General features: G+C 44.7%; 1 protein-coding gene across 1 annotated transcript in view; it reads right to left on the bottom strand.

The window, feature by feature from the left end:
* TBC1D22B (TBC1 domain family member 22B) overlaps nt 1-7,705 on the bottom strand; it is a 59,674-nt gene extending 51,969 nt beyond the window's left edge. The window contains exons 1-3 of the mRNA XM_073666846.1: nt 7,453-7,705; nt 6,553-6,597; nt 1,310-1,584 (exon numbers count right to left, since the gene is read on the bottom strand). Coding sequence (XP_073522947.1) covers nt 1,310-1,584; nt 6,553-6,597; nt 7,453-7,505 — 373 coding nt within the window. The 5' untranslated portion in view covers nt 7,506-7,705. The remainder of the gene's footprint in view (nt 1-1,309; nt 1,585-6,552; nt 6,598-7,452) is intronic.
* Between the last annotated feature and the right edge of the window lie 11,421 nt (nt 7,706-19,126).

Raw genomic sequence — 19,126 nt, 5'->3', positions numbered from 1 at the left:
TTTGTGCGACGCAGAAAAGGTGAACGGATGGACTCTACATGCCTGGTTCCCACCGTGAAGCATGGAGGAGGAGGTGTGATGGTGTGGGGGTGCTTTGCTGGTGACACTTTTGGGGATTTATTCAAAATTGAAGGCATACTGAACCAGCATGGCTACCACAGCATCTTGCAGCGGCATGCTATTCCATCCGGTTTGCGTTTAGTTGGACCATCATTTATTTTTCAACAGGACAATGACCCCAAACACACCTCCAGGCTGTGTAAGGGCTATTTGACCAAGAAGGAGAATGATGGGGTGCTAAGCCAGATGACCTGGCCTCCACAGTCACCAGACCTGAACCCAATCGAGATGGTTTGGGGTGAGCAGGACCGCAGAGTGAAGGCAAAAGGGCCAACAAGTGCTAAGCATCTCTGGGAACTCCTTCAAGATTGTTGGAAGACCATTTCCGGTGACTACCTCTTGAAGCTCATCAAGAGAACGCCAAGAGTGTGCAAAGCAGTCATCAAAGCAAAAGGTGGCTACTTTGAGGAATCTAGAATATAAGACATATTTTCAGTTGTTTCACACTTTTTTGTTAAGTATATAATTCCACATGTGTTAATTCATAGTTTTGATGCCTTCAGTGTGAATGTACAATTTTCATAGCCATGAAAATACAGAAAGGTCTTTAACCCTAGAACGCATGACCATAAAAATCTACATTTTTCACATACCTGGGGCCTTTTAGGTCCGTGAGCAAATAATAAATAAATGACCAACTGGAAATGACAAACAACTATATACCTGATGAATACCTAGAGTTTCAAAATTCTAACTAAAGAAATCTTGCAGAAAATAGAAAACAATTAACAGGGCGGGCCTGCGAGGCCCCAGGTATGCGTTCTAGGGTTAAATGAGGTGTGTCCAAACTTTTGGTCTGTACTGTATATGTGCTATATGAATATCTGAGTAGCTATAATAAAATAAAAGGAGGTTTGAAAACTGATGCTAATGTAACATAGACATGTGGTAATTTTTATTTATTAACTTTTTTTTTTGTGCCATGACTATCTGGTTTATTGGTCAACATATTTGACAAAAATCAGATATTTTCATAAATAAACACACATCATACCATAGTGATCAACATCTTTTCACCTATCATATGGATAGCTAATAATTTGGTGATCCTGATTCATTTATAACAAACTGGGCCACTTTTCTACGAATTAACCCTTTGTAAAGTACCTGTCTGACACTAGCTGTAATAACGTGCTACTGTGAAAGTGTGGAAAACCTCGGATATGTGTAAAAGCCTGGCCATTCCCACCTGTAGATACCCTGTGCAGCTGATCCTCACTGATGGATGTCACTATTGTCTGGCTGGAATTTTCTTCAGGCCTTTTGAAGTTTGATGTGATTTCTACCTCGGTAGCGGTCATTTTAGAACCAAGGGTCTGATAAGATACAGAATGTAAAATCTCTTCGCCCTCATCATCATCGATATCCCAGGCATCACTTGTACTTCTTGCAAACTCATGGAAACTGGAGGCTTTTCTACTTTTCGGATGATTTAGATGTATTCGCTGGTGATTGGATGAGAAACTGTGGAGAAAAAAAAGAGTTGAGAAATGAACATGCCATCATTACACCATGCAGAAAAGGACAATTTTTTTTCATTCCGCAAATGCATGTATTTGTGGCTAAAAGCTATTTTTGTAATTGGGTTTCATTAAAAATTTTGCGCCGTCTGCCTTCTATAACCTCTGTGTTGCACCTATCGCTAGTGCAGAATGGGATAACTGAGAATCCGCCAGTAAGCTTGTTCTGCCTGTCCAATGAGAGAGTTTCTATCTCTTATCTGCCTTTTTTTTTAGCTGCTATCAGCTACATTACGATCACCGACCACATTGATGTTGAAACTGACAGGAAACAAACGGCCTGTAAAAAAGCAAAACTGTGCAAGACGTTTAATGAAACGAATTGCAAAAAATTATTTTTAGCCCCAAATACATGCATTTAAGTTACCCAAAAAAATTAACCCCAGACAAGCCCTTAAAAAAAGTGCAAAACTTTGTGCACTACATGGATGACGGAGAGATGTCATACACTTACATGCACTTATAAGAAGCGGCGTTTAAAGGGACCGGGGCAGCGCTGATTACAATGTGGAGACCCATCGGACAGTGCAAATTATATGCAGCGCGGGACTAGTACGAGTATAAGACACTTTTTCTAAGGTATGCAGGGGCACATCTGAGGATATAAAAGGGTTGTAGGAACCCCATTCTTATGCTCTTAAAGGTGATGGGCAGGGTTTATAAGCTAAAAAACTGGTGACAGGTTCCCTTTAATCACATTTTCAGGAAAAAAGGCAATGCTTGAAAAGAACAAAATTAGTATAATTTTGACCCATCCTCTTTGACTAGCTATCACCCCATATCACTTCTCCCCTATGCCTCAAAACTACTGGAACATGTCCATTCTGAGCTGTCCTCCCACCTCTCCTCCTGCTTCCTCTTTGACCGCCTACAATCTGGCTTCCGACTGCACCATTCTACTAAAACTGCCCTGACTAAATCATCAACGACCTACTAACAGCCAAATCTAAGCGACACTACTCTGTTCTCCTCCTCCTGGACCTGTCATCTGCCTTCGACACAGTGGACCATTCCCTCTTACTACAGACTCTCTCACCTCTCGGCATCACAAACTTGGCCCTATCCTGGATCTCCTCATACCTAACAGACAGGACATTCAGTGTCTCCCACTCACACCCCACCCCCTCATCTCGCCCCCTATCTGTTGGTGTCCCCCAAGGCCCAGTTTTAGGACCCCTGCTCTTCTCCATCTACACCTTTGGCCTGGGACAGCTCATAGAGTCTCACGGCTCTCAGTATCATCTCTATGCTGACGACACACAGATCTACCTCTCTGGACTTGATATCACCTCCTTACTAACCAGAATCCCACAATGTCTGTCCGCTATTTCGTCGTTCTTCTCTGCTAGATTCCTAAAACTTAATATGGATAAAACCGAATTCATCATCTTTCCACCATCTCACTCAACCCCCCCCCCCACCTGACCTATCTATCAATGTCAATGGCTGCCCACTCTCCCCAGTCCCGCAAGCTCGCTGCCTCGGTGTAACCCTTGACTCTGATCTCTCCTTTAAACCTCATATTCAAGGTCTTTCCACTTCATGCTGACTCCAACTCAAAAACATCTCCCGGATCCGCACATTCCTCAACCACGAATCTGCAAAAACACTAGTGCACGTCCTCATCATCTCCCACCTCGACTACTGCAACCTCTTGCTCTGTGGCCTCCCTTCTAGCACTCTTGCACCCCTCCAATCTATCCTAAACTCTGCTGCCCGACTAATCCACCTGTCCCCCCGCTATTCCCCGGCCTCTCCTCTCTGTCAATCCCTTCACTTGCTCTCCATTGCCCAGAGACTATAGTCCAAAACCCTAACCATGGCATACAAAACCATCCACAACCTGTCTCCTCCATACATCTGTGACCTAGTCACCCGGTACTTACGTGCACGCAACCTCCGATCCTCACAAGATCTCCTGTTCTACTCCCCTCTTATATCCTCTTCCCACAATCGCATACAAGGTTTCTCCCGCGCATCTCCCCTACTCTGGAACTCTCAACCCCAGCATATCAGATTCTCGCCTACCGTGGAAACCTTCAAAAGGAACCTGAAGACCCACCTCTTCCGACAAGAATACAACCTGCAGTAACCCTCGCTCCGTCACACCGCTGCACGACCAGCTCTACCCCCACTTACTGTATCCTCACCCATCAATTGTGAGCGGGCAGGGTCCTCGCTCCTCCTGTACCAGTCAGTGACTCGTTTTTGTTCAAATTATTGTACTTGTTGTTTGCTATGTATACCCCTTTTTCACATGTAAAGCGCCATGGAATAAATGGAGCTACAATAATAATGATAATATGCAACCATTGTATACAGTAGTACTGTGGGACACCAATGGGCACAGGGACGTAACATAAATATAGCAATCAGGAAAAATTACCCTCTTTCAACAATATATCCAGAATATGAAGCACGTATAGCTACAGTGGTGGCCAAAAGTATTGGCACCCCTGCAATTCTGTCAGATAATACTCAGTTTCTTCCTGAAAATGATTGCAATCACAAATTCTTTGGTATTATTCTCTTCATTTAATTTGTCTTCAATGAAAAAACACAAAAAGAATTGTCCTAAAGCCAAATTGGATATAATTCCACACCAAACCTAAAAAAGGGGGTGGACAAAAGTATTGGCACCCTTTGAAAAATCATGTGATGCTTCTCTAATTCGTGTACTTAACAGCACCTGTAACTTACCTGTGGCACCTAACAGGTGTTGGCAATAACTAAATCACACTTGCAGCCAGTTAACATGGATTAAAGTTGACTCAACCTCTGTCCTGTGTCCTTGTGTGTACCACATTGAGCATGGAGAAAAGAAAGAAGACCAAAGAACTGTCTGAGGACTTGAGAAACCAAATTGAGAGGAAGCATGAGCAATCTCAAGGCTACAAGTCCATCTCCAAAGACCTGAATGTTCCTGTGTCTTCCGTGCGCAGTGTCATCAAGAAGTTTAAAGCCCATGGCACTGTGGCTAACCTCCCTAGATGTGGACGGAAAAGAAAAATTGCCGAGAGATTTCAACGCAAGATTGTGCGGATGGTGGATAAAGAACCTCGACTAACATCCAAACAAGTTCAAGCTGCCCTGCAGTCCGAGGGTACAACAGTGTCAACCCGTACTATCCGTCGGCGTCTGAATGAAAAGGGACTGTATGGTAGGATACACAGGAAGACCCCACTTCTTACCCCGAGACATAAAAAAGCCAGGCTGGAGTTTGCCAAAACTTACCTGAGAAAGCCTAAAACGTTTTGGAAGAATGTTCTCTGGTCAGATGAGACAAAAGTAGAGCTTTTTGGGAAAAAGCATCAACGTAGAGTGTACAGGAAAAAAAAAAAAGAGGCATTCAAAGAAAAGAACACGGTCCCTACAGTCAAACATGGCGGAGGTTCCCTGATGTTTTGGGGTTGCTTTGCTGCCTCTGGCACTGGACTGCTTGACCGTGTGCATGGCATTATGAAGTCTGAAGACTACCAACAAATTTTGCAGCATAATGTAGGGCCCAGTGTGAGAAAGCTGGGTCTCCCTCAGAGGTCATGGGATTCCAGCAGGACAATGACCCAAAACACACTTCCAAAAGCACTATAAAATGGTTTGAGAGAAAGCACTGGAGACTTCTAAGGTGGCCAGCAATGAGTCCAGACCTGAATCCCATAGAACACCTGTAGAGAGATCTCAAAATGGCAGTTTGGAGAAGGCACCCTTCAAATATCAGGGACCTGGAGCAGTTTGCCAAAGAAGAATGGTCTACAATTCCAGCAGAGCATTGTAAGAAACTCATTGTTGGTTACCGGAAGCGGTTGTTCGCAGTTATTTTGGCTAAAGGTTGTGCAACCAAGTATTAGGCTGAGGGTGCCAATACTTTTGTCTGGCCCATTTTTGGAGTTTTGTGTGAAATGATCAATGATTTGATTTTTGCTTCATTCTCTTGTGTTTTTTCCTTGCAAGCAAATGAAATGAAGATAATAAGACCAAAGAATTTGTGATTGCAATCATTTTCAGGAAGAAACTGAGTATTATCTGACAGAATTGCAGGGGTGCCAAAACTTTTGGCCACCACTGTATTTTTCTTTTCTTACTGCGCAGGGATAATGTACAAAGTAATGTCACAATAGTGGGAGAATGCACATTACGATGTCACATTGTAGGGCTAATGCACAAAGTAATGTCATAAAGATGGGGTAATGCACACCGTGATGTCACATTTTAGAAATAAGACAAAGTAATGTCAAGGTAGTGGGGGTAATGCACATAGTGATACAACAGTGGGATAATCCACACAAATGTCACTTTTAGGGATAATACACAAAGTAATATCTCAGTAGTAAGATAATGCACACAGTGATGCTATATTTTAGGCATGGCTCAAGGTTAAGTCACAAAAGTGGGATATTGCACAAAGATATGTCACAACAGTGAAATAATGCACAAAGTAATAGTGAGATATCGCACACAGCAATTTTACATTATAGGGATAATGCACATAGTGATGTCACACTACAGAAATAATGCACAACTGTGTTACAATATGGAGATAATCCATACAATAATGTCACATTTTAGAGATAATACACAAAGTAACGTCACCAAAGTTAAAATGTATAAAGTGATGTGAACGCTTTAAGCATTTTCCCTAAAGTGTGACAATAGTGGGATACTGCACACAACAATGTCACAATATTAAGATAACACGCACAAATGTCACATTTCTGGGATAGAGCACATAATGTCACAATTGTGGGATAACGCTCACAGTGATGTCACATTAGGGCATTATAATAGCCTTTCACATACATGTTCTGTCAGAGCAGCTGACTGTACACACAGTTGTAGGATCCGCTATAGAGCTGAGCTTATTGGGGCTTTTGTTTGGGTTTCTATACAAGACCTTGAATGTGAAAGTTCTCACCTCTTTTCAAGCGGTGGTTGCTGGGCCCCATATACCGGCTGGATACTGCGGAAACAAATGACAAGGTACAGGTGTGAGCACTAGAATAGTACAGGAAGGCCGGGCACCTCTGCTACAGGGCTGGTCCCTGCATCTTACTGACAGGAGGAGTTACTGACAGGACTGGTCCCTCCGTCTTACTGACAGGAGGACTTACTGACAGGGCTGGTCCCTTCATCTTACTGACAGGAGGAGTTACTGACAGAGCTGGCAGCTGGTCCCTCTATCTAACAGGAGGACTTACTGACAGGGTTGGTCCCTGCATCTTACTGACAGGAGGAGTTACTGACAGGGCTGCCACTGGTCGCACCATCTTACTGACAGGAGGAGTTACTGACAGCGCTGCCGCTGGTCCCTCCATCTTACTGACAGGAGGAGTTACTGACAGGGCCAGTCCCTCCATCTGACAGGAGAAGTTACTGACAAGGCTGCCGCTGGTCCCTACTGCCAGGAGGAGTTACTGGCAGGGCTGGTCCCTCCATCTGACAGGAGGAGTTACTGGCAGGACTGGTCCCTTCATGTTACTGCCAGGAGGAGCTAAAGACAGGGCTGTCCTCGGGCAGGGCCTCCTGGCAGTCCACCCTACATGTGCTGCACAGTGACAGCCTCCAGCAGGCTCTGAGCGCCCCTATGTGGCCATGTGATGGTGATGACACAGGAATAGAAGGGCTGGAGATGAAGCAGTGCTCAGCAGGCAGCCATGCTCCTGAACCTGTCAGTGCTTCTATTCATAGAGCAGGTGGGCAGCTTCTCCTCAGCCGGCTGATACCAGAAAGCAATAGAATAGTGGTGATACCTGACCAGTGCCCACCTACAGCAGGCATCGTACACCGGGCACTTTGCATTCTCACGTCTACCAACCTGCCTGGGAGTTTTGCACTTCTCTTCCAGAACTGCCGCCTGTTCTCTGACATCCCGGAGGCCTTGTCAGATTCTCCCTGTTAGAAACTCTCATCCACTTCCACCACAGCAGCTTGGTTAATTCAGCAGCGCCTTCCAGACGCAGCCAATCAGCAGTGGCGATGCTGCGAGGTCACTTCCAACAAGAAGGGCAGCGGCGAGTCCCTATCCTCTACTAGGACCTTGATGACGTCCCGGTCACATGACCGTGAGGCAACACACCACGTGACCGCGCACGGGAGAAAGTTCTGACCGCGACTGTAAGCGGGAGATGCTGCAGAGAGACTGCTGTGCGCAGGAAGGGATGGCGGGCGCATGTGGGGGCTGCGCACTGACAGGACTAGAAGGGGGATTCCAGGAGCTCCTCATAGCCTCCATTCTGGTCTCCTCAGTACAGAGCGGGCTGAAGTCACAGCAGGGAGGGGACAATGACATTACAGGAGGGTTATTTCTTGAATAGGAATAACATATTAGCTATCTGTGATTATATCTATCTATAATGGGGTAACCCCTTCCAAGAAGAGTGAATTTGGGTTGAGATGCAAACAATCTGCCCAGCTGCCATTCAGTTGGTGCCAATGAAATGATGAGGGTGCGTCAGAGGCGAGAATAACCTGCAGCCACCGCGCTGAAGTTGGTTTCTTATTCTGCAATTTCTTTTCTGGTTTTTACAGGTTTAACGACAAAAATAATAAAATACCATGCAACGAGGAGCCCTGATGTGAATACACGAAAGCAGCTACAAAAGTCATACAACTGGCACAAAAATGGGCATCATATTGGGCACCCAAGGGTGTTATTGAAAGGGTTAAATGAATGACTTTGGGTCACTGATCTCACACTGCAGACAGATCTGGGTGCCCCACGTCAAATTCAGGTCACTCCAGCCTGGCCCAAATTGAGTCTGGGCATCAAAGAGGGCACATGGTCAAATTTGATGATTTGAATAAGTTACTGGGATTTTCAGGGGTAAAATGACATTGAACCACTGATCTCACACCACCAATGCACAGACAGCGATTGCCCGCATCAAATTCAGGTCACTATTTTGGCCCAAATGGGTCATGGGCATCCAAGTGGGCAAATAGCCACTTTTCACAGATTTGAATAAGTGACTGGTGTTTCTCAGGGGTTAAATGACTTTGGGCCACTGATCTTACATCAGCATTACATACAGTTGGGCCAGGCTACAGTGACCTAATTTGATGGGCACCCTGATCAGTGGCCCAAAGTCATTTAACCCCTCAAAAACAACAGTTTCTTATTTAAATCTGTGAAAATTGGCTATTTGCCCACTGTGATGCCCGTTCTGATACCCAGAACCCATTTGGGCCAGGGTGGAGTGACCTGAATTTGATGTGGGGCATCCTGATCTGTGTGTCTGCAGTGTGAGATCAGTTTCCCAAAGTCATTTAACCCTTTCAATAACTCCAGTGCCCACTTTGGTGCCCATTTTTGTTTCAGTTTTATGACTTCTATAGCTGCTTTTAAATTCACATCAGGGCTCCTTGCTGCATTGTATTTTTTATTTTTGTTGTTAAACTTGTAAAAAACAGAAAAAAAGAAACTTCCCGAATTAAAAACCAACTTCATCACCGTCACACAGCCAGTGTCTGTCAGTGTACAATTCTTGTCTGCCCTCATCACAAGCAACAAATATTTTATTACACCCACAGAAGGAAGGGGATGGCTTAGTACATTATTTAAGGAAAAAGATATGCAAGTTGGGAAAAACAAAGTTGTAAATTTTGGATTCTTCTGAATTCCTTCAAACGGGTTCTACCCAGCTTTCTATACCTTCTGTAACAAAGACAATTTAACACAAAGACACCTCTATATCAGATACAACGCCCTGTGTTATTGCTTTTATGAATAACATAAAACTAATACAAACACAAAATTATCAAAGATAATTGTTGAAAAGATAAGGCAAAGTATAAAATAGTTACCATATCAATACCATCTTTATAATTGTAATGATTTCATGGATTTTTTTTTTTTTTTAGGTCATTGCTCAAGTTTTTAATGGCGTACACATCAAATATTGTACAAGTTGTTGTTTTTTTTACACGTATTTTTATGCGAACAAACAATTCATCAAAATTCAGTTTTCTTTCCCTGATTAATAAAACTTGCATTTTTCTTACAGCTTTTCGTAATATAACAAAAATTACACATACGCTGAGTGTTCAGTTTTAATACCACAACAAGTTTTAGTCTTGACTTGGGTATGTGACGGGTTGAGCAATACTTTACATGTTTGATGGTGCCCTCCTCTCTCTGTGATGAGTGTTCAGTTTTAATAATATTCAACTTTACCTGTACACAAGTCTCAGCCAGCACCACCATGGTAAAGAGTGAGCGGACCTTTGCGGGGAGAGGCGTGAAAGTAATGGAGTGCAATTGACAGAATCAGTAATTTACAACACAAAAGTGACGTAAATTATGACAGAAATGTAAGAGGTCACTGAAGGACATTTCTATCATCACTTGTGCCACTTTTGTAATGTCAATTTATGATGATTCTGTTGGTTGTGTTCCTTTATGGTCACGCCTCACCCCGCAGAGCTCCGCCCACTCTTCAAAATGGTGATGCTGGCCGAGACTTGTGTACATACGGGCTATGTGTAATGTTTTATATTATGAAAAACGATAATACAAATGCAAATTTTATTAATTGCAAAAAAACAAATGCGCAAAGTGCCACAGCTTTTTCCAGCTAACTGTTCATTATTTCTGGCGTGCAAAATGCCAGTGTTCATGAATCAAGCTGTAATCTTGTGTAACTGTCTCTAGAAATAATGAAAGTCCCTGCGGCAATCCATTCTAGCTGTCTCACTACAGAGATGACTAGATCACAGTTACTGCATGGAGGTTCATGATTTCTGGGCACACAGCGCTGTCTATAAGGTCGTCCGCTGTACAGCAACTCTGTTCTAGCTGTCTCACTACAGAGATGACTAGATCAGAGTTTCTGTGCAGAGGTTCATGATTTCTGGGCACGCAGCGCTGTCTATAAGGACGTCCGCTGTACAGCAACTCCATTCTAGCTGTCTCACTACAGAGATGACTAGATCAGAGTTGCTGCTCCGAGGTTCATGATTTCTGGGCACACAGTACTGTCTATAAGGACGTCCTCCGTACAGCAACTCCATTCTAGCTGTCTCACTACAGAGATGACTAGATCAGAGTTACTGCACGGAGGTTTATGATTTCTGTGCATCCAGTACTATTAAGGCTCATTCAGACGTCCATGTACAGCTCGGACCCCAATGCTTGGACTGGCTGCAGGTCTCTCGAGCTTAGCATGACGGATTCATATATTTTTTTTGTGACTGTAATGCTCGGGTCGGGAGAGCCTCGATCAGTCCATGCATTGTGGCCCGAGATCAAACCGATGTCTAAATGAGCCCTTACACAATTTAAAGCTTCCATACACATAAGACTAAAGTCGTCAGGATCCGCCAACAATCTGATGTGTATGGGGACTTCCTGACTCTCCATCAATATTTGATGTCAAGGGAGGGAAGGATCCGGCATGTTGGAATTCCAATGGTAGATCTCTTTGTTCTCTCAGAACATAACCTGCAGCCAGACAAGCTTGACATCTCCTCTCTAATAGAGAACACAAGAACGTTTGGCTAAGCATGTATGTCATGTATATCATGTATGTGATACTCAAGAGAGATAGTTGACGACCAAATGATTATAGGGATTGGGTGTTTTTGGGCCTTAAAGGGTTTGTATAGTGAAATCAATTTATCACCTATCCATGGATAGGTGATAACTTGCTGATCATTGAGTGTCCGACCGATGTGACCTGCACTGATCGACAAAACAGTGAATTTTTATCCCTGTTACAGAATGGATCAGCAGGTTGGACGTCTGACCATTGCTCTACTCATTCTCAATGTGGCTGCCAGGAAGAAAACACATTGCTTGGCAGCCCCATAAGGCAAGAATGGAGCTCAGATTGAGCATGTGCACTGCTGCTCAATTCTACAAGAGGTAAAAGAACCTGGCAAAAAATACTCCTGAAAATTACAAGAGGAGTATTGTTACCCCTCTTTAAAATATGTAGTGTGACCTCTACCCAAGCTTGTCCTATGGAACAGTAAGGGGCACCAGCAGCTTTACCCTCAGCAAAAAGCAACTTATGTCCCTTTAAAAAAAAAAAAAATCAGTAAAACAATGTTTTTGCCCCCTATGACCTGTACAACTAATTAGGCTGTATGGAAAGCTAAATTGCCACAGAAGGCCAGGATACAGCAAGAAACACTGCTGGATCATAATACATTGGCTGTATGAGCGAGGAACATGTTTTTGTTTTTTTTAAAGGTAGCTGCTAAAGACAGAAAAGAAACTGCCAGCGAGATCTGAACGATTTAGTGTGGGTCATCATGTGAGGACTTTGCTGCAGATAGTTTCCCCAAAAATCGCAATGTGTGAATATACCCTGATACAGATCCAACTGGCAGTTACTTTTCACCAATGTCACACCAAGCTTTACAATTATAGAAATGAAAATTCAACCCTTTGTCCTCAAATCGTTTAATTAAAACAAATATATATAAATAATTCTACTGAAAAGGAGACTGATATGTACATCTACACAGACAAAATGTATAAAAATGAACTTTACAAATCAATATGTAGAATTATGACGTGACCCCTGCTGCAGCCTGCTCTGACATCCGCTGATGTCACGTCAACTTCCGGATTTCCTGGATTCCCCAGGCGTGACCCAGTCGCACGCACTCCCCCTGATTGACTGGACTGTGAGTGGTGTTTCACCCCACGTCGCAGCCCAGTATCCAGCGCACGCTTTCCCTCTCTCTTCTGCTTTCATTGGCTGTGATGGCACACTGGATACTGGGCTGTGACGTGCGGTGAAACACCACCTACAGCCTGGTCAATCAGAGGGGTTCATACGACTGGGTCACTCCTTTGGTAATCCAGGAAATCCGGAAGTTGACGTGACAGCGGATGTCAGTGGCGGCTGCAGCCGGGGTCATGGGATGCGAACTTAGCGAGCAGCTATAGCGCCGCTCACTGGCAAAAATGGCAGCAGAAGGTATTTCCAAAAAACGGAATTAGTCTTACCGGTAATTATGTTTCCAGGAGTCCATCCTGATGGCACTATGGAGGTCGTCCTTCCTATTCTTTACAGGGACAGGAAATGCGAGAGGTTAAAAGCCCCTCCCACCACCCTCTCCTCAGTGTTTTTTCAAGTACCACTCCAGATGCTAAATCTTGTTTATTTTAATTGTTATACATTTTAGGATGTACAGTACAGACCAAAAGTTTGGACACACCTCATTTAAAGATTTTTCTGTATTTTCATGACTATGAAAATTTTACATTCACACTGAAGGCATCAAAATTATGAATTAACACATGTGGAATTATATACTTAACAAAAAAGTGTGAAACAACTGAAAATATGTCTTATATTCTAGGTTCTTCAAAGTAGCCACCTTTTGCTTTGATGACTGCTTTGCACACTCTTGGCATTCTCTTGATGAGCTTCAAGAGATAGTCACCGGAAATGGTCTTCCAACAATCTTGAAGGAGTTCCCAGAGATGCTTAGCACTTGTTGCCCTTTTGCCTTCACTCTGCGGTCCAGCTCACCCCAAACCATCTCGATTGGGTTCAGGTCTGGTGACTGTGGAGGCCAGGTCATCTGGCGTAGCACCCCATCACTCTCCTTCTTGGTCAAATAGCTCTTACACAGCCTGGAGGTGTGTTTGGGGTCATTGTCCTGTTGAAAAATAAATGATGGTCCAACTAAACGCAAACCGGATGGAATAGCATGCCGCTGCAAGATGCTGTGGTAGCCATGCTGATTCAGTATGCCTTGAATTTTGAATAAATCCCCAACAGTGTCACCAGCAAAGCACCCCCACACCATCACACCTCCTCCTCCATGCTTCATGGTGGGAACCAGGCATGTAGAGTCCATCCGTTCACTTTTTCTGCTTCGCACAAAGACACGGTGGTTGGAACCAAAGATCTCAAATTTGGACTCATCAGACCAAAGCACAGATTTCCACTGGTCTAATGTCCACTCCTTGTGTTTTTTAGCCCAAACAAGTCTCTTCTGCTTGTTGTCTGTCCTTAGCAGTGGTATCCTAGCAGCTATTTTACTATGAAGGCCTGCTGCACAAAGTCTCCTCTTAACAGTTGTTGTAGAGATGTGTCTGCTGCTAGAACTCTGTGTGGCATTGACCTGGTCTCTAATCTGAGCTGCTGTTAACCTGCGATTTTTGAGGCTGGTGACTCGGATAAACTTATCCTCAGAAGCAGAGGTGACTCTTGGTCTTCCTTTCCTGGAATGGTCCTCATGTGAGCCAGTTTCTTTTCAGCGCTTGATGGTTTTTGCAACTGCACTTGGGGACACTTTCAAAGTTTTCCCAATTTTTCAGACTGACTGACCTTCATTTCTTAAAGTAACGATGACCACTTGTTTTTCTTTACTTAGCTGCTTTTTTCTTGCCATAATACAAATTCTAACAGTCTATTCAGTAGGACTATCAGCTGTGTATCCACCAGACTTCTGCACAACACAACTGATGGTCCCAACCCCATTTATAAGGCAAGAAATCCCACTTATTAAACCTGACAGGGCACACCTGTGAAGTGAAAACCATTTCCGGTGACTACCTCTTGAAGCTCATCAAGAGAATGCCAAGAGTGTGCAAAGCAGTCATCAAAGCAAAAGGTGGCTACTTTGAAGAACCTAGAATATAAGACATATTTTCAGTTGTTTCACACTTTTTTGTTAAGTATATAATTCCACATGTGTTAATTCATAGTTTTGATGCCTTCAGTGTGAATGTACAATTTTCAAAGTAATGAAAATTCAGAAAAATCTTTAAATGAGAAGGTGTGTCCAAACTTTTGGTCTGTACTGTACATTGCAATATACCAAGAAGGGAGGGAACTAACTGTGCTGTCAGGATGGACTCCTGGAAACATAATTACCGGTAAGACTATTTCCGGTTTTCCATTATGTCCATCCTGACGGCACTATGGAGAATACCAAAGTATGGCAACTCTAGGGAGGGACCACAGCCTGTAAAACTTTTCGGCCGAACCCCAACTGATGACCTGAAACAACATCTAACTTATAATGTTTACAAAAGGTGCTTATGTTAGACCATGTCGCTGCACTACAGATTTGCTCCACCGAAGCCCCTGCTCTCTTTGCCCAAGAGGTGGAAACTGCTCTGGTGGAATGGGCCTTCAATTCCATAGGGGGAGATCTATTTTGTGAAATATAGGCCCCTGAGATAGTAGAAGTAATCCATCTGGCTATAGTCTTGTTTTGAGGCTTTCTTCCCCCTATTCTTACCCCCATATTGGAGAAATAAATTTTGGTCCTGTCTCCAACCCTTAGTCGCCTGAAGGTAATTAATTACTGACTATCTCACATCCAAGGAATGGAGACATTGTTCCTTGGGGTTCCTAGTGTTTTGACAAAATGAGGGCAAAATTACTTGCTGATTAAGATTTTTGGTGGAGACAAGCTTTGGTCTAAAAGCTGGGTTAAAGCTAAGCACTATACGGTCATCTAAGATACGAAGATAAAGATCCTGAATAGAGAGGGCCTGTATTTCCCCTATTCTCTTCGCCAAAGTTATCGCCACTAGAAAAGCCGTCTTTAGGGACAGATTTGCAATAGAAATATCTTCCGCTGGCTCATATGGGTGTTTACATAGAGCATTAAGGACTAAATTTAGATCCCAGGGAGCAAAAGATTTCCTAATTCTGGGTCTTAGCCTCTGGATGGCTTTTAGGAATCTGACCACCCACGGATGAGATGCTAAGGGATAGTCAAAAAATACCGTTAGGGCCGAAACCTGAACCTTCAGCGTACTGGGTCTTAATCCCTTATTAAATCCCGCCTGAAGGAAATCTAATATTTTAGGAATATTGGGGCGAGAAGAAACTATTTCTGCATTGCCACTCTCAGTACAGAACCTTCTCCAGATCTTCTTCATATAGATTGCAGAGGTGACTGGTTTTCTGCTTGCCTGCATTGTGGATATTACTTGGTCCGAGAAACTGCGAGCCTTTAGGATCTCTCTTTCAGGATCCAGGCTGATAGCTGGAGTCTCTTCAGATCTTGATGAAATACCGGGCCCTGGTTGAGGAGGTCCTCTCTCAAAGGCAGAAGAATTGGTTCGTCCTGTGCAATCCTCTTCAGCAGGGAAAACCAACTCCTCTTTGGCCAGTAGGGTACTATTAGGAGGACTTCTGCTTGGTCCTCCTGAATCTTCCGAAGAGTCCATGATATTAATGCTATAGGGGGAAATGCATAGGCTGGACTCAGGCTCCAATTGTGATTCAATGCGTCCACGCCCTCTGGTCTGTCTGCTGGATTAGGGAAAAGAACCTCCTGACCTTTGCATTTTTCCTTGTTGCAAAAAGGTCTATTTGGGGAAATCCCCAACTGACACCCTACTGCCGGAACACCTCACTGTTTAGCTCCCATTCCATTGGTAAGATCTTCTGTCTGCTTAGATAGTCTAATGGACCAGATCGTTCTTTCCGCCCAGGAAAAGATCCTTGTGGCTAGGCCCTGGAGCGTTGGGTGCCTTGGACCCCCTGGTGCCGTAGGAAGGAAACTGCAGTCATGTATGACAAAATCTTCACGTGCTGATTCCTTAACCGAGCTTGGGTGCGCTTCAGCGTCTCCCAGATCGCTCGTAGCTCTCTGTAATTTGATGAGCATGCCTGGATTTCTGTTGGCCAAGAACCCTGAAGAAATTCTCCTTGTAGTTGTGCTCCCCATCCTGACCTGCTTGCGTCGGTAGTAATGGTGACACAAGGGGATGTTATCCACGGGATCCCCTTCTTCAGATTTTGTGGTTTTAACCACCAAATTAGAGATCTCCTTACTCTTGGGGATAACCAGATCGCTCTGTCTAAGGTTATCTGCCTTCTGTCCCAGGCGGATAAGACTGCTCTCTGGAGATCCCTTGAGTGGAACTGGCTCCAGCGGACACGGGATGCAAGATGTTACCATGCCCAGTACCCTCATAGAGATCCTGATGGATTTCCGTCCTTTTAGAGATCCCTGTACTCTGTCCTTTACCGCCCTTTGCTTCTTTTCTGGCAAGACAGATATTCTTGCTTTGGAGTCCAGAAGCACCCCCAAAAATATCTTCCTGGTTCCCGGCATCAATTTTGATTTTTCCAAGTTGATAATACAGCCTAGGTCCTGAAGAGTCGTGGCGGTTCTGTTCAGTTGACTCCGAAGTTCTTCTGAGCTGGCTATCAGAAGAAAGTCGTCCAGATAGGGTACTATGGTGATGTCCTTTTTCCTCAGGAAGGCAACACCCTCCGAAATCAGCTTCATGAAGACTCTCGGCGCTGACGCTAGGCCAAAAGGAAGGCACTGAAACTGAAAGTGGCAAGTTCTTCCCTGAACCCTTACTGCAAAACGGAGGAATTTTTGACAAAGGGGGAGCATGGGAACATGGTAATACGCATTCTTTAAGTCTATTGTACACATGAATGCGTCTTTGTCTATTAATGGGATAGTTGTCTTTATCGACTCCATTCTGAAACGCTTGTACCGTATCCAGTGGTTCAGAGGTTTTAAATTTATTATCGTGCGTGACTTTCCTGAGGGTTTCTTTTATTGTAAACAATGTTGAATAATGCCCTCGACCTATCTCCTGTAGGGGAACCGGCACTATGACTCCCAAATCCAGGAGGTCCTGAACCTCTGTCTGCATGGGACCATTTAAAGAATGGGAGTGGGGGTCTGTTAAACTGAACCTTTCGGGTGGCAGTTGAATAAATTCTAGGGAATAACTTTGGGAAATTATTTTTAGAACCCATGGGTCCCGAGTTATCCCTGCCCAAGTTATTGCGAAGTAACTGAGACGCCCCCCTAGGTGCATGGCGTCATTGCCTTTTGGACTCAGAACTGGAACCAAAGAAAGGGGCTCTGCCTCTACCCCCTTTAGAGTAGCTCCATCTACCAGTTTTTCCCTTCCCCCGATACTCCTATCTCTGGGGCGGGCGGGATTTCTGAAAGGGCTGAAATCTTTTAGGTTTTCCTCAGGGAATCCCTTTTTCTTATCGGAAGCCTTTTTCAAGATATCATCGAGGATTGGCCCAAACACCCTTAAACCTGAAAATGGGATGGCACATAATTTATTTTTAGATTGAACATCCCCCGACCACGTCTTCATCCAGATAGACCTCGGGGCTGCATTAGACAAAGAGTTGTTGCGGGCCGCGAACCTGACTGACTCGGCGGAAGTGTCCGTCATAAACCCCGTGGCCAATTTTAGCAAAGGTAGAGAATCTATTATGTCCTCTCTAGGAGTCTTATTTCTGATATGATCCTCCAGTTGGTCGATCCACAGATACATGGGTCTCGCTACTGAAGTGGCAGCTATGTTTGCCTTCATTGTTGCCGCCGATGCTTCCCAGGCTCTTTTATGTAGTCCGTCTGCCTTCTGATCCATCGGGTCTTTTAGACTTGATGAATCCTCAAAGGGAATGGATGTCTTCTTGGCTACATTAGCCACAGGAACATCAATTTTTGGAACCTCGTCCCAGGTCCTGATGTCCTCTGGTTCAAAGGGGAGTCGGAGCCTGAAATCTCGGGGGACCACCAGCCTTATTTCTGCTTCTTCCCATTCCTCCAGGATCATCTCTCGGATATGGTGGTTTACAGGAAAGACTCTATGTCTCTGAACCCGCAATCCGCCAAACATCTCGTCCTGTACCGACTGATTCTTCTGGGTTTCTTCAACCTGCATGGTACTTCTTACAGCCTTCAGGAGTTTATCTGTATGTTCTGGCGAAAATAAGTAACTGACACCACCTCCCCTTCTTCCTCTGGATCCGAGGAAGGGGGCGGAACATCATCTTCAGAACTTGTTCCATCTCCCACCTGGGTCGTTTTGTGCGGTGACCCGGCTGAGTTGTAGGAGCGGGAATTAGGCTGGAAACTGAAGCCTGCACCTCCTCTCTAATCATGGATCTCATCTCGGTTAGAAGGGTAGATCTTTCTTCCCTAACGATCTCTGAGGCGCAGGTTGTACATAGAGGCTTGCCGGAGTCGCCAAGCTTCTTATTACATATGGCACATCTCCTAGGCTTCCCTGATCCTTTCTTCTTGGATGGGGTAGGTGTTGCCATGTCCTATATCAATATAGGTGTATTAGACTCTATACTAATACTCCCCCAGCCCCCTTATACGCTGTGTTTTACTCACAGATACCGGGGAGTGCTCCTTTGGGGCCTCAGACCTACCTGTATCCGCCATGGTGCAGCTTTCTGGGATTTTTTTCCCCCTTTACGGACCCCAGGTAGCTTTTATCCTACCTTGGTCCTCATGTCTCCAAACCGCCTTGCGTTCCACCATGGAACGCACGCCGGGACCGGAAGAGGATGGTCCGCGCTCCCAGGTGACGTCACCGGAAGTGCGCCTAACTTCCGCCGGCCGCTCTGTGAGCTCTATGAGCCTAGAGCCCCCGCTCTGGGGGAAGCGGCTTGAGACCCCAGGAGCTCCTCCGCTCGACTGGGACATGGCTGAGTTACCCCCCTTGGGGGGGGGTTGTCGGCCACCGGGCTTCTTGACGGGAAGGAGAGGCCGGAACCCCCCTT

This window comes from Phyllobates terribilis, unplaced genomic scaffold (genome assembly GCF_046119375.1).
Source record: "Phyllobates terribilis strain yellow unplaced genomic scaffold, ASM4611937v1 Scaffold_2__4_contigs__length_985480577, whole genome shotgun sequence".
Lineage (NCBI taxonomy): Eukaryota > Metazoa > Chordata > Amphibia > Anura > Dendrobatidae > Phyllobates > Phyllobates terribilis.
This window is presented reverse-complemented; position numbering and strand designations above follow the sequence as displayed.